The sequence below is a fragment of the Mytilus trossulus genome, chromosome 1 (genome assembly GCF_036588685.1).
Source record: "Mytilus trossulus isolate FHL-02 chromosome 1, PNRI_Mtr1.1.1.hap1, whole genome shotgun sequence".
Lineage (NCBI taxonomy): Eukaryota > Metazoa > Mollusca > Bivalvia > Mytilida > Mytilidae > Mytilus > Mytilus trossulus.
Genome location: NC_086373.1, coordinates 105,681,212 through 105,694,104, shown reverse-complemented (window position 1 = coordinate 105,694,104; position 12,893 = coordinate 105,681,212). Strand labels below are relative to the sequence as shown.

Sequence of the window (12,893 nt, the reverse complement as noted above, 5' to 3'; positions counted from 1 at the left end):
ACATATTGTTTGTATTGCATGTTATTTGAATATTTTATGAATCCAAGAACAAAAATTAACTGTCACAATTATATATACTTGATCTTATTTTCTTGTTGGCCAATTAGGACAAAAGTAAAATCCATCATCAGCTGATTGTAAATATTTTGTATTTGAAGGGTCAGCCAATATGAACAACACAAGCAGAGGCTTATGTCATTAAAGGTTTGTATTTACTTATATCTTGGAGAAATGAATACCGGTAGATATATAGAAACTTTTTGATAACCAAACATGATCAGCAAGACAATATGTACTATATTTAGTGGCGGATCCAGAACTTTTCCTAAGGGGGGCCTGCTGACTGACCTAAGAGGGGACCCGCTCCAGTCATGCTTCAGTGATTTCCTATATTATCAACCAAATTTTTCCCACGGAAGGGGGGGGCTTGGGCCACCCAGGCCCCCCCTGGATCTGCCTATGATATTTATGCAATATGGAGCAAATCATCTTATTAGAGTTATTGCCCTTTAATGATGATTTTTTTTTTTCTGTTTTGCCTTATATGATGAAATTATAATAGACAGATAGATACTATATCATAAAAAAATATCAACAAGGCAAATATCTACTTTAAAATATGTGACCTCAATATACACATAGTCAAAGGCAACTATTTAGAGCCTCTAGTTCAAATATTGTTCTGAGTAAGTAATAGAAATTACAAGTTTAATTATTTTTTCTGCATTTTCTGTGGTCTTTTTCACCTAGATAACTAGACTAGTTTATAGTTGACCTTGTGTTTGATGTTTAAACTTTAATGACCTTTGCACAGCTCTCAAAAACTGAATATCTGTTATTTCACCCTGGCTAACATTATGACATGAAATTTTAATATTTCAGTCATAAATAAGATCTTATCGAAAATTTGAAATATGTCCACTTGTAAACATGAATAGTATCCAAGTCTTGTTATTAGTACCTGACATATTAGTGAATTGTAAAGAGAAACATAAAACACCATTCATACCCAGTTGTAATTACTAATTTACATGACTGTAAAATGATAAACACCGACACCCGCAAACTTGAAACAATTTTAAATTATTTGTTTTTGGTTATTTAATCCCAATAACATGTAAATAAACCGAAATATTTGGAGATAGAATCCAGTTTGATTTAGATGTTTACAATAGGAATTCTAATAGGTAATTTTAATTACTATTGAATATGCTGAATGTTTTTGTGGTGCAATTTTACTTTTCTTTTTTGTAAGTATTGATTTAACCCATAAAAAAAACAAATAGATATAAAATTAACACTTTAAACATTAAAACTATTGATTATAGTTGTAGAAACTGTCCAAGCAGCATAACTTAATGCAGACTGATAGTATTTTATGCCATTGCTAAGGTTTTCTTTTGAAGGGTGGAACTATAAACTTATACTTAATATACTTTTTCTAGGAAAAGAGGAAAAATCAGAGTTTACAAGAGAAAAAAAGACTTGATTTACTGAAAGAAAAAGTGAATATTGAAAAAGAATTGGTAAGTTTCTGTAGAATTTAATTGTATGACATATCATGATAGTTTAAATTGCTTTCCTGGTTGCCTGGTTGGGAAGTCAGTCAATTTAAGAAGTGAACAGGTGGAGGAAGCATGTAAAAAGTTATCTGTTTATTGTAATAAACTCCTCTTATTTGTTCATCACAGAGTATTTTATAAACTTTCTAGAAGGTGTGTATAAATAGTGATCATTTGCATGTCATTTTCAGTAAACATTTTAAACATTTTAGTTAAATTGTTAGATGATTAAACTTAGTCGTGTTCACCATCTTTCACAATAGATGGTAACAATTTTGTGATATCCACTTCTACAGTTTTCAACTCAAACCATTCAATCTTTCTAGGAGGTTTATTTTTGATGTGCTGTTATTAAAGTGTAACATGTTTCTATTCAACTGGCATGTATATGTATTTACAGTGTGGCTTACTACAGAACTCAGGGAATTGTCCTCTCACGACAGATGAAATATTGAATTTGAACTCGAGGAACACTGAGGATATTGATAAACTCGAGGAAATTGTCTCCAGGTAAATTGTGCTGCTTTAGGAACATTTTCTTATGGATGTATTATTTGTTTTTGGGTCTGTTTGATTGTTAAGAGATGTAAGAAGTTTCTTGTTAATATGATAAAAGTATATTTATAATCTTCAACATTTACCTTTAAAATTATCTCTTTAGTGGCATGTACATACAGTAATTGCCATTTCTAATGCTTTATGAATGACATATGATTGAGTTAAAATTTATTTGTACTATTAAAAGGCTCATCATCATCATGCAAGTTTTGAATTTCAAACATCATTGAAAAATCTAAATATGTAATAATTTGAAAACAAGGTGTTTAAAGTTGACTGAAGAAAATATCAAATTCTTGCAAAGGTAGAAAATAAAGCATTTGTCATGCAATATTTGCAAATAAAAGTATTGAATGATATTTTAGATTGAAAAAAGAACATGAAAAAGTAAGACAAGAAACGGTGAAAGTTATATTAGGGGAACAAAAACTACAGGACGAGATTCGACGGATCAAAAATGATACAGATGAACTAAATAAGGTAAGTGAATTGGAAACTTGTTTACATTTATTTCTAATATTGTAAAAAGAGTATGTTGCATGATCAATCCATGCCTCTGTCTCTTCTATATTATTAGTGATTATCATTGGAAGTTACAGATTATATTTTATTCAGTCTGAGCAAAAAAAAAAATTAAGTTGTAGTCTCAGGATATAGAATACTGCTCTAAAATCTATTTTTTTTCTGAAATGATAGAATCATTTGATTAGATATTTGATATATAGTCACATCATAAGAAGCTACAGATCAAGGTTGAGTGTTGATTTGTTTCAGATATTTCTGAGGAATTTGAGGCCCTGGGATATAGATAAGTACTTGAAAGTATCATCTTTTTTAGTAGTTCTTGAATAAAATGAATAGAAATTAATTCATATCTTAAAATAAAGATAAATTTTCAACTATTCCAATATTGAACAACTCCTCGTGATAAGATAAATGTATGGGTATCAATAATAGACAATTTGCCTCTCATTATTTTACATTCTTATAATAATTATCTTTTTCTTCAGAGATTAGGAACAAAACATAAAAAGGCAACAAAAGATCCCGACCCCTTCCATCAGCTGTATGAACAGAGAAAAGGTAAACTTTAATTTATAACTTGTTTTTCTAGGTTGCTGTTTCATAAACATTTATTCAAAATCTCCTGTCACACTTTAAAATGAGATAAAAAAAAATACCACAGATTCAACTAATAGTTGATCTCCTAGAGAGTAGACTGCATTGCTATAAATTTACAACAGATAAGACATATACAAAACTTACAGGTTATAGGAAAATAACATTACCAGTATTTGGTTCTTTTAAGTGCTTGCATGGACAAACAGCAGCCTTAAATGATTAACTGACTTACCACTAACAAAACAAGTGAACAAGAGCCTTCAATGAGTAACTGGCCAACTACTGACAAAACAAGTGAACAACATCCTTCAATGAGTAATTGACCTACCACAGACAAGACAAGTGAACAACATCCTTCAATGAGTAATTGACCTACCACAGACAAGACAAGTGAACAACATCCTTCAATGAGTAATTGACCTACTACAGACAAGACAAGTGAACAACAGCCTTCAATGAGTAATTGACCTACCACAGACAAGACAAGTGAACAACAGCCTTTATTGAGTAACTGACCTACCACAGACAAGACAAGTGAACAACATCCTTCAATGAGTAACTGACCTACCACTGACAAAACAAGCGAACAACATCCTTCAATGAGTAACTGACCTACCACTGACAAAACAAGTGAACAACAGCCTTTATTGAGTAACTGACTTACCACTAGCAAAACAAGTGAACAAAAGCCTTCAATGAGTAACTGACTTACCACTAGCAAAACAAGTGAACACCATCCTTCAATGAGTAACTGACCTACCACTGACAAAACAAGTGAACAAAAGCCTTCAATGAGTAATTGACCTACCACAGACAAGACAAGTGAACAACAGCCTTCAATGAGTAACTGACCTACCACTGACAAAACAAGTGAACAACAGCCTTTATTGAGTAACTGAAAGAACAAGTGAACAACATTTTTTGTTGAGTAACTGGCCTACCACTGACAAAACAAGTGAACAACATCCACTAATAAGTAACTGACCTATAACTGAAAGAACAAGTGAACAACAGCCTTCAATGATAACTGACCTACCACTGACATAAAAAGTAAACAACAGCCTTCAATGAGTAACTGACCTACCACTGACAGAACAAGTGAACAACATCCACTAATAAGTAACTGACCTATAACTGAAAAGAACAAGTGAACAACAGCCTTCAATGATAACTGACCTACCACTAACAAAACAAGTGAACAACATCCACTTATAAGTAACTGACCTATAACTGAAAAGAACAAGTGAACAACAGCCTTCAATGAGTAACTGACCTACCACTGACATAACAAGTGAACAACAGCCTTCAATGAGTAACTGACCTACCACTGACATAACAAGTGAACAACAGCCTTCAATGAGTAACTGACCTACCACTGACAAAACAAGTGAACAACATCCACTAATAAGTAACTGACCTATAACTGAAAAGAACAAGTGAACAACAGCCTTCATTGAGTAACTGACAAAACAATTGAACAACAGCCTTTATTGAGTAACTGACAAAACAAGTGAACAACAGCCATTATTGAATAACTGACAAAACAAGTGAACAACAGCCTCCATTGAGTAATTGGCAAAACAAGTGAACAACAGCCTTCACTGAGTAACTGACAAAACAAGTGAACAACAGCCTTCATTGAGTAACTGACAAAACAAGTGAACAACAGCCTTCATTGAGTAATTGGCAAAACAAGTGAACAACAGCCTTCATTGAGTAATTGGCAAAACAAGTGAACAACAGCCTTCATTGAGTAACTGACAAAACAAGTGAACAACAGCCTTCATTGAGTAACTGACAAAACAAGTGAACAACAGCCTTCATTGAGTAACTGACAAAACAAGTGAACAACAGCCTTCATTGAGTAACTGACAAAACAAGTGAACAACAGCCTTCATTGAGTAACTGGCAAAACAAGTGAACAACAATTTTCATTATTGAGTAACTGACAAAACAAGTGAACAACAGTTTTCATTGAGTAACTGACAAAACAAGTGAACAACAGCCTTCATTGAGTAACTGACAAAACAAGTGAACAACAGTTTTCATTGAGTAACTGGCAAAACAAGTGAACAACAGTTTTCATTGAGTAACTGGCCTACCACTGACAAAACGACTATTGTTTAGTATGAACAAAGGAAGAATGATGCCATGTCAGTAATAGCTAAAATTGAGTTACTGACATACTACTTACAAAACCAGTGATTGATAGTATCACATTGAGTAACTTATTTACACTGACAAAATTAGTAATTGTCAGTTACATTGAGTAACTGAGATACCACTGATAAAACATTTGAACAACAGCCTTAATTGAGTAACTTGTATACAGCTGACAAAACAACTATCACTTAGAATGAACAAAGGAAGAATGATTCTTCATCAGAAAAGGCTAAAACTGAATGTCAAAATTGACTTGTAGAGAAAGACTTCAACTACTTTCTACAGCACTTGGTTACTAAAGCTTACAGAAATGAAAAGGGCTCTTAGGAACATTTTTACAACACCAACTTATTTAAATGACTTGTTTTACCTTATACAATCAGGTGATTTTGACTTTTGAAATTAAGAGATATGTACCTTAACTAATCACATGACATTACTGTTTTTACTTCCAATCTTGTTTTATAAGTATAATAAGAATACACAATGTTTACATTTTTCTTGAGGTGAATTATGATTTGTGAAACATCTTTCTAGCTTTAAAATAACCTTAAGTATAAACAAATCAGATTATTGGATAACAGTATTTATAAACTGTTTTGACTTTTTGGCAGAGTTATCCTTCTTACCTTTGTTAAAGTCACTGACCAGAAGATTAAAAACAATAGAACGGATAAAAAGATTACTGTCAAAGTCATATTTGTAAAATTACTCTGCAGAAAGGGTCTTCTGTTTTTGTGGTCAGCAAATGACTATGTTTTTGCATTTGGATAATAAAAATTGTGAGGTCAAACACATTTGTTGTGGTTCTGTATATTGTACAACAAGTGTGATATTGTCTGCTATGAACTGTAGGTTCCAGAATAAACATTAAATGAAGACAAATGTTTTCATACTTTGTTATTTATAAGTTAAAGTTGGTCAAAGGTTTAGTGCTGTGGTTAATGTTAAGATCACTCTGTCAAGTAGGATTATATAGGATGCAATACTTATTCATAACAATGAACCAATATGCTATCACCGTGGCTGAATTAAAGTTGAAACAATAGATTTTCTGTGTTTGAGAGTTTAAAACAAACAGTATTGTCTACAAAGAAAAATTTCAGTGAAAACTCTCAAATATATATTGATTTTAAAAATTATTTCAAATAATGATACAATGTATTTATAACATTGCGGTATTTTGTATTTTTCAGAGGAGAGAAAGAAAAGTAATTTATCCGAAGGAGAAGAGCCAGACGTCCACTATCCATTTAAGATTAGTCCCTTTGACAAAGAAGCATTAAGTTGGAAGTCCATAAAGGGTTCTGACGTGTTCCTTAGCAACCATTTAGTAGACAATAATAACAGTAAACAGTCAATAGAAAATGAAATAGTGATAGAAAGTTTACATGAATTTAGTGATAAGTTTATAGAAAGTTGGAGCAGTAGAAAACCTTCACTAGAGATGGATAAATCTGAGGAAGAAGATCCAGTATTTATGAATGTAGATGGTAAGAGTTATCTCCCATTTTATAAGTTAATGATTTTATTAAAATTCAAATATCCTAAAATACATGAACTTCATATTTTTAAGTTACAGAAAGTACATTATCCAAACAGCTTTTTGGAGTGTGGTGTAACATTTGATTTTCCTTCAAAACACAAAACATAATTTATTACTGAAACAGTGCAGCAATATTTTCCATAATATCATGGCCTGGTTTCAGAGAGAACATGAAATGCTATATTGTAACCAGATCTGTGGTCTGACCTCAATGTTCAGTGACCTGTGGCCTATTTTAGATATGATTTTCTTGAAACAAAATATAGACATTGTGTTTTCATTTGATTTGATAATTGAACATACTGTAAATTCAGAAAGTATTGGGTGCATTTATTATTGTGATTTTGTCATTTTAGACTACAATCGAATTTGAATTTTTACAGTTTTGAGAAAAATCTTGATTAAGGCATACAAAACATTTAAAAATGTGAGCTTAAATTAATATTACGATTATAACCCTGTCGCGTTTTTTGCAATTATTAAAACATTGCAATAATTTCTGAATTTACAGTAATTACAATTCAGTTTCCTATTTGTTCATATTCATCTTTGAAATCTTCGAAGACATCAAGATTTGTTTAGTTCATTAAGCAAGCATAAATCATTTAATCAATCAATCATTTCTAAAATACAAACCTGTAATATAAACCCTAACCTGTAATTTAAACCCTAACCTGTCTTATTTTAATTATTTAGAACAGTGAATTTGTTTGAGTTTAACCTATTCAAACACCATATTTGACTAATTTAAATACAGTTTTTAAGTTGTTTAAATTCAGTTTGGATTACTGCATTTGAATTTCATTAATCTTTCTGTTGATTTTTTAAGAATATAAGAATTATCTCCCATTGTTCAAATAAGGAAAAGAAATGAAAAAAAAGATGCAGTTATCTCCCCTTTTTGAATCGTTTCTTGATTTTACTGTTTCTTGTTTTATTTACAGTAAAACCTGAGGAGTACAACCAGTGGCTGGGTGCTGGTTGGAAAGATGAACAAGTTTTATCCAGTGACAATCCACAATTTTTAAGACTTCATAAAAAACTGGTTGACCTTAAAAAAGAAATGCAGAAATTAAATGGAGAAGTTGGTGGCAGATTAATGTTTGTAAGCATTTGTTCATTTTATCATTCTGTCTATATTAAACCCCATGTGTATCAGTATAACTTCTGATATTTGTCAATCTGTGGCTATACTTGAATACCAGCTGATTTTCTTGAAAGAAATTCCAGTAAAGACCATGAAAGTTTTCTGATTGTAAGTTATTAAGGAGGCTCGCGGGTATAAGATTTTCCGAAAAAAAATAAACTTTAATTTTTCATTACAAATTTTATTCCCTTCCTTAAGTAGTTGTTACTTTATCATATGATCCAAAATTCATTCCAAAAAATCAATTCGTGTTGGCCCCGGGTGACTTTTAAAATGTTGATATCACTGAAAAAGCTCCAAATTATCTCCCTTTGGTGCAAAAATGCCATTTTTTGGCATTAAAATTGAAATATCTTTGTTAACTCATCGGTGACCTATATTTTTTATAGTTGTTTTCGAATAAGCTGAACATAAACTAAATAATTGTAAAATTTAAGCGATTTCTGTAATTTATTTCTTTTTTTATTTCGATATTACCGATATTACTTCTATTAGTTCAACAGAAAAAAAGGACATTAACAAAAATGTATGATTCTTTCGAAGGCAGATAGTGAGCGTAAAGGAACGGTGACCCCATTTTTTTATTTCATTTTTCTGTTAAGAATAAGTTAAAGTTCGTTTATAGAAAAATATAGGTATATCCTATATTAAATAAAAAAAATGATTTAGACCCGCGAGCCCCCTTAAACTACAACTAAATGTGTGTAACAGTTTGAAATCAACAATTATTTTGAAATTTTATTCTGATCACCACTAAGAAAACTTTTGGGCTAGGCACTTCTAAAAATATTGTTTGACCTCTTGACTTTGTAACTTAGCCTGCCTTGGTTGTCTGGTAGTTGTTAACTCGCTTTGAGTGTGGAAGCTCAGAGGTTTGATCCCCCACATGGTCAAACTAAAGACTGAAAAATGACTTGGCTGCTTTAAAAGAATGTACAAAAGGCACTAGTTGGTTCAGTTAATGAGTCCAGGTAGAGTTGTGTTTCTTCCTGCTTACCATTGCCTTTTCATGATCTATGCTTTAACTCAGCACATAGATGTTGTACAAAGCAGGTTATAATCATGGTTTGATATTGTCATAGTCCTTATTAAACATAGCCCATGTTCTGTCTCTCTGTAATTCAATTTACATAATCATTCATTGATTTTCTTTTCAAAACTAAGTTTTTAGCTAGAAAAATATGAATAACTGTAGAGAATTGGCCGTTATAAGAATTTAGATCCTTCATTTTTTATGTCTTAAAGAACTCACTTTAAAGAAAATTAAAAAAAAGAAAAGGGTTTAAATACTTATATTACATTTTAATTTGTTTTGGAATGTTTATATACTCGTAAATCTGTCATAAAATACAATAAAACATTTGTTCTTCTTCTACAGAAACAGTATACTGTTCTTCTGTCAACTGTTTTAATTTAATATTAAAATTTAACGCATTTGCCATAAATTTTCAAATGTATAGTAAAAGTTGTATATCATGTAAGAAGTAGAATGGAAAGAGCTGACACTGGACCATAGCCAAAAATTCTGTGACCTGGCACTTTGGCACTCTATTGATTCTAGAAATCCTATTAATCTATTAAAACAAACACTGATCGAGAGAATTTGGGGGATTAAATGTACAAAGAGTGGTATATGATTTCATTCAAAGGTGACTAAAGAATAGATTTATTGGTTTTTATAGAGATTCTTTGTTGTTTTAAATGCATGTGAAAATTGAATGAAATTGTCAATATTTAAAATCAATAAAGTAGTGTACAGGTGTGGTCAGGTGACAGGTAGACATCAAGGTTTGTCTTAACTTCATTTCTATAATTTAGATTATTTTAGTTGCAATTGTATCTAATGTTAAATGTAATAAGCATTTTTAAACATGTATAATGTTCACCGTGCTGTTAAATTTGAATTAAGTTTTTTTCCCCCATTTTTTTTAAATATGGAAGTTACTGTGTGTTTTTATACCTTGAAACCAGAATGGCGATAAGTCATGTTACTTACTAGTATGCTAACAGTAATATATCTATGAAAGAGTTACCCTACAACATAAAAAGCTAATAGAAATTTTGAAGTCAACACACAGTCTTCAGCAGTAGACAAGTATCAGAATACTGCAAATATATCATAACAAATATATTAAGCTGTATTGACATAAAACTATTTGCCGTATTGTATAAATGCAACTTGAGAAACAATCCTGATGTGCATTATTTATTAATTGATGCATATATTAATATTCAAAGTACTACATATCTCATAGTATTGCTATTGAAAGTTGACATTTAATTGAATTTTTAAAAATATAATGATTTTTTTTTCACAGGAGAAACAGCTTTTTCACATTAAGTTAAACAAGTAACAGAGGACTGCTTGTATTTTACTGATAATTTTATTAATTAGATGCCATTGTCTGTTTGTTATATGGTTGAGATATGATCTTTGTTGAAGGTTGCACAGTGACTTTTGATAGTTGTTTAAATCCTGTTTCTATAGTCAGGCAGATTAAAGGGGCTGTCTCATTGGAAATCATACCACATCTCCTTATTTTCATGTAGATAAAAAGTCGAACACTGAATAAACAGATACTCTGTGTGATATTGCTTTGAACCATAGGTCTTTTCTTGCACTGAGAGCTATAATCATCACTAATGAGTCCATCAACGTCATCAGTCATCATAAACTTTTTTTTCAAATCATCTCCTGTGAGACACTGCCAATTTACAGATACTAGGCCACAATGAGTCTTGGCTTCCAAAAAGAAAATATATGTGTACCAATATATGCAGGGGTCCCTGTTGAATAAGATGGCAGCTGTTACTCAAAATAGAAAATTCTGTTAAAAATATGCCAAAAAATCTTATAGTTTGAGATCATTTGCTACTATTAAACAATTTTGATATTGTTGTTTATGGTAGAGAACTTTTAAAATAAGTGAAAAATAGACTATACTCTTATTCTTTGCAAAATGTACGTGTTTAAAAGTTGATGGATAATATTTGTAGTCAGTTAGGTGATGGGTAAAAACTATAGCCTCATATATTTAATATTGAAATTCCAAACTCTTCAGAAATAATAATTTGATCAACTGTATACACTATCTCCTAGGCTAGTAATCTTCTGATCATACAGTTGAATTGTCCTAACGCTGGTCAGTTGCTTAGTACAAGGAATATGTTGTTATACCAATCAACAAGTTTTATCAAATGTTTGACCAAAACAAGACCATTCTAGATAGCAAATTGTAAAACTTTCAAACTGTTATATCCAAACATTTATTAGATAGATATCAAACTCCACTTATGAATCTTTCAAATATGATCACAATAATCATTGTATAAGTGTGAGATGTGACTAAAAAGCTTCAGTTACAAAAATTTACAATATTTTCACATTTTTTTTTCTTTCTATTTGGTGATCATTGTTTTCTAGAATACAGTGGGCAATTTTTGAAAACATAGAGATATTAACTGGATTTATTCAAAATAATAGATACTATGATAATAATAATTCAGAAATCAGAAGATTATTTTTGCTCAACTCCAATAAAGAAGTAAAAACCTGTTTCTATTGTCTTGGCTTATAATACATAATAATAATTTATTCAGAAGCAATACAGCTTATAGAATATACATTTTTACAGTCATTAGGATACCAATTAAGCAAAGAGATGTCTTCATACCTTTACATTGGATGCATTTTTCATGATATTGTTGTGTTATATTTTTGAGTGTTTTATTCAAGCAGGATCTCATTTTGTAACGATAACATAAGTCATTTGTAGATGGTCTTTAGGAAGCAACTTATTTTTAGCTCACCTGGCCGAAAGGCCAAGTGAGCTTTTCCCATCACTTGGCATCCGGCGTCCGGCGTCCGTCGTAGTCGTCGGTGTCATCGTCCTCGTCCTGCGTCCGTCGTCGTTAACTTTTACAAAAATCTTCTCCTCTGAAATTACTGGGCCAAATTAAACCAAACTTGGCCACAATCATCATTGATGTATCTAGTTTAAAGTTTGTGTTTAATTACCCGGCCAACCATCCAAGATGGCCACCATGGCTAAAAATAGAACATAGGGGTAAAATGCAGTTTTCGGCTTATAACTCAAAAACCAAAGCAAATAGAGCAAATCTGACATGGTAAAATTGTTTATCAGGTCAAGATCTATCTGCCCTGAAATTTTCAGATGAATCAGACAACCCATTGTTGGGTTGCTGCCCCTAAATTGGTAATTTGAAGGAAATTTTACTGTTTTTGGTTATTATCTTGAATATTATTATAGATGGAGATAAACTGTTAACAGCAATAAAGTTCAACATAGTAAGATTTACAAATAAGTCAACATGACCAAAATGGTCAGTTGACCCCTTTAGGAGTTATTGCCCTTTATAGTCAATTTTTAACCATTTTTCGTAAATATCTATGATCTTTTACAAAAATCTTCTCCTCTGAAACTACGAGGCCAAATTAAACCAAACTTGGCCACAATCATCATTGATGTATCTAGTTTAAAGTTTGTGTTTAATTACCCGGCCAACCATCCAAGATGGCCGCCATGGCTAAAAATAGAACATAGGGGTAAAATGCAGTTTTCGGCTTATAACTCAAAAACCAAAGCATATAGAGCAATTCTGACAGGGGTAAAATTGTTTATCAGGTCAAGATCTATCTGCCCTGAAATTTTCAGATGAATCAGACAACTCATTGTTGGGTTGCTGCCCCTAAATTGGTAATTTGAAGGAAATTTTACTGTTTTTGGTTATTATCTTGAATATTATTATAGATGGAGATAAACTGTAAACAGCA

General features: G+C 31.4%; 1 protein-coding gene across 3 annotated transcripts in view; it reads left to right on the top strand.

The window, feature by feature from the left end:
- LOC134695672 (uncharacterized) overlaps positions 1 to 12,893 on the top strand; it is an 86,795-nt gene that overhangs the window by 34,706 nt on the left and 39,196 nt on the right. For all 3 annotated transcript variants that reach the window (XM_063557038.1, XM_063557030.1, XM_063557022.1), the window contains exons 7-13: positions 159 to 204; positions 1,446 to 1,526; positions 1,963 to 2,072; positions 2,486 to 2,600; positions 3,131 to 3,203; positions 6,602 to 6,898; positions 7,896 to 8,056. In XM_063557038.1, coding sequence (XP_063413108.1) covers positions 159 to 204; positions 1,446 to 1,526; positions 1,963 to 2,072; positions 2,486 to 2,600; positions 3,131 to 3,203; positions 6,602 to 6,898; positions 7,896 to 8,056 — 883 coding nt within the window. The remainder of the gene's footprint in view (positions 1 to 158; positions 205 to 1,445; positions 1,527 to 1,962; positions 2,073 to 2,485; positions 2,601 to 3,130; positions 3,204 to 6,601; positions 6,899 to 7,895; positions 8,057 to 12,893) is intronic.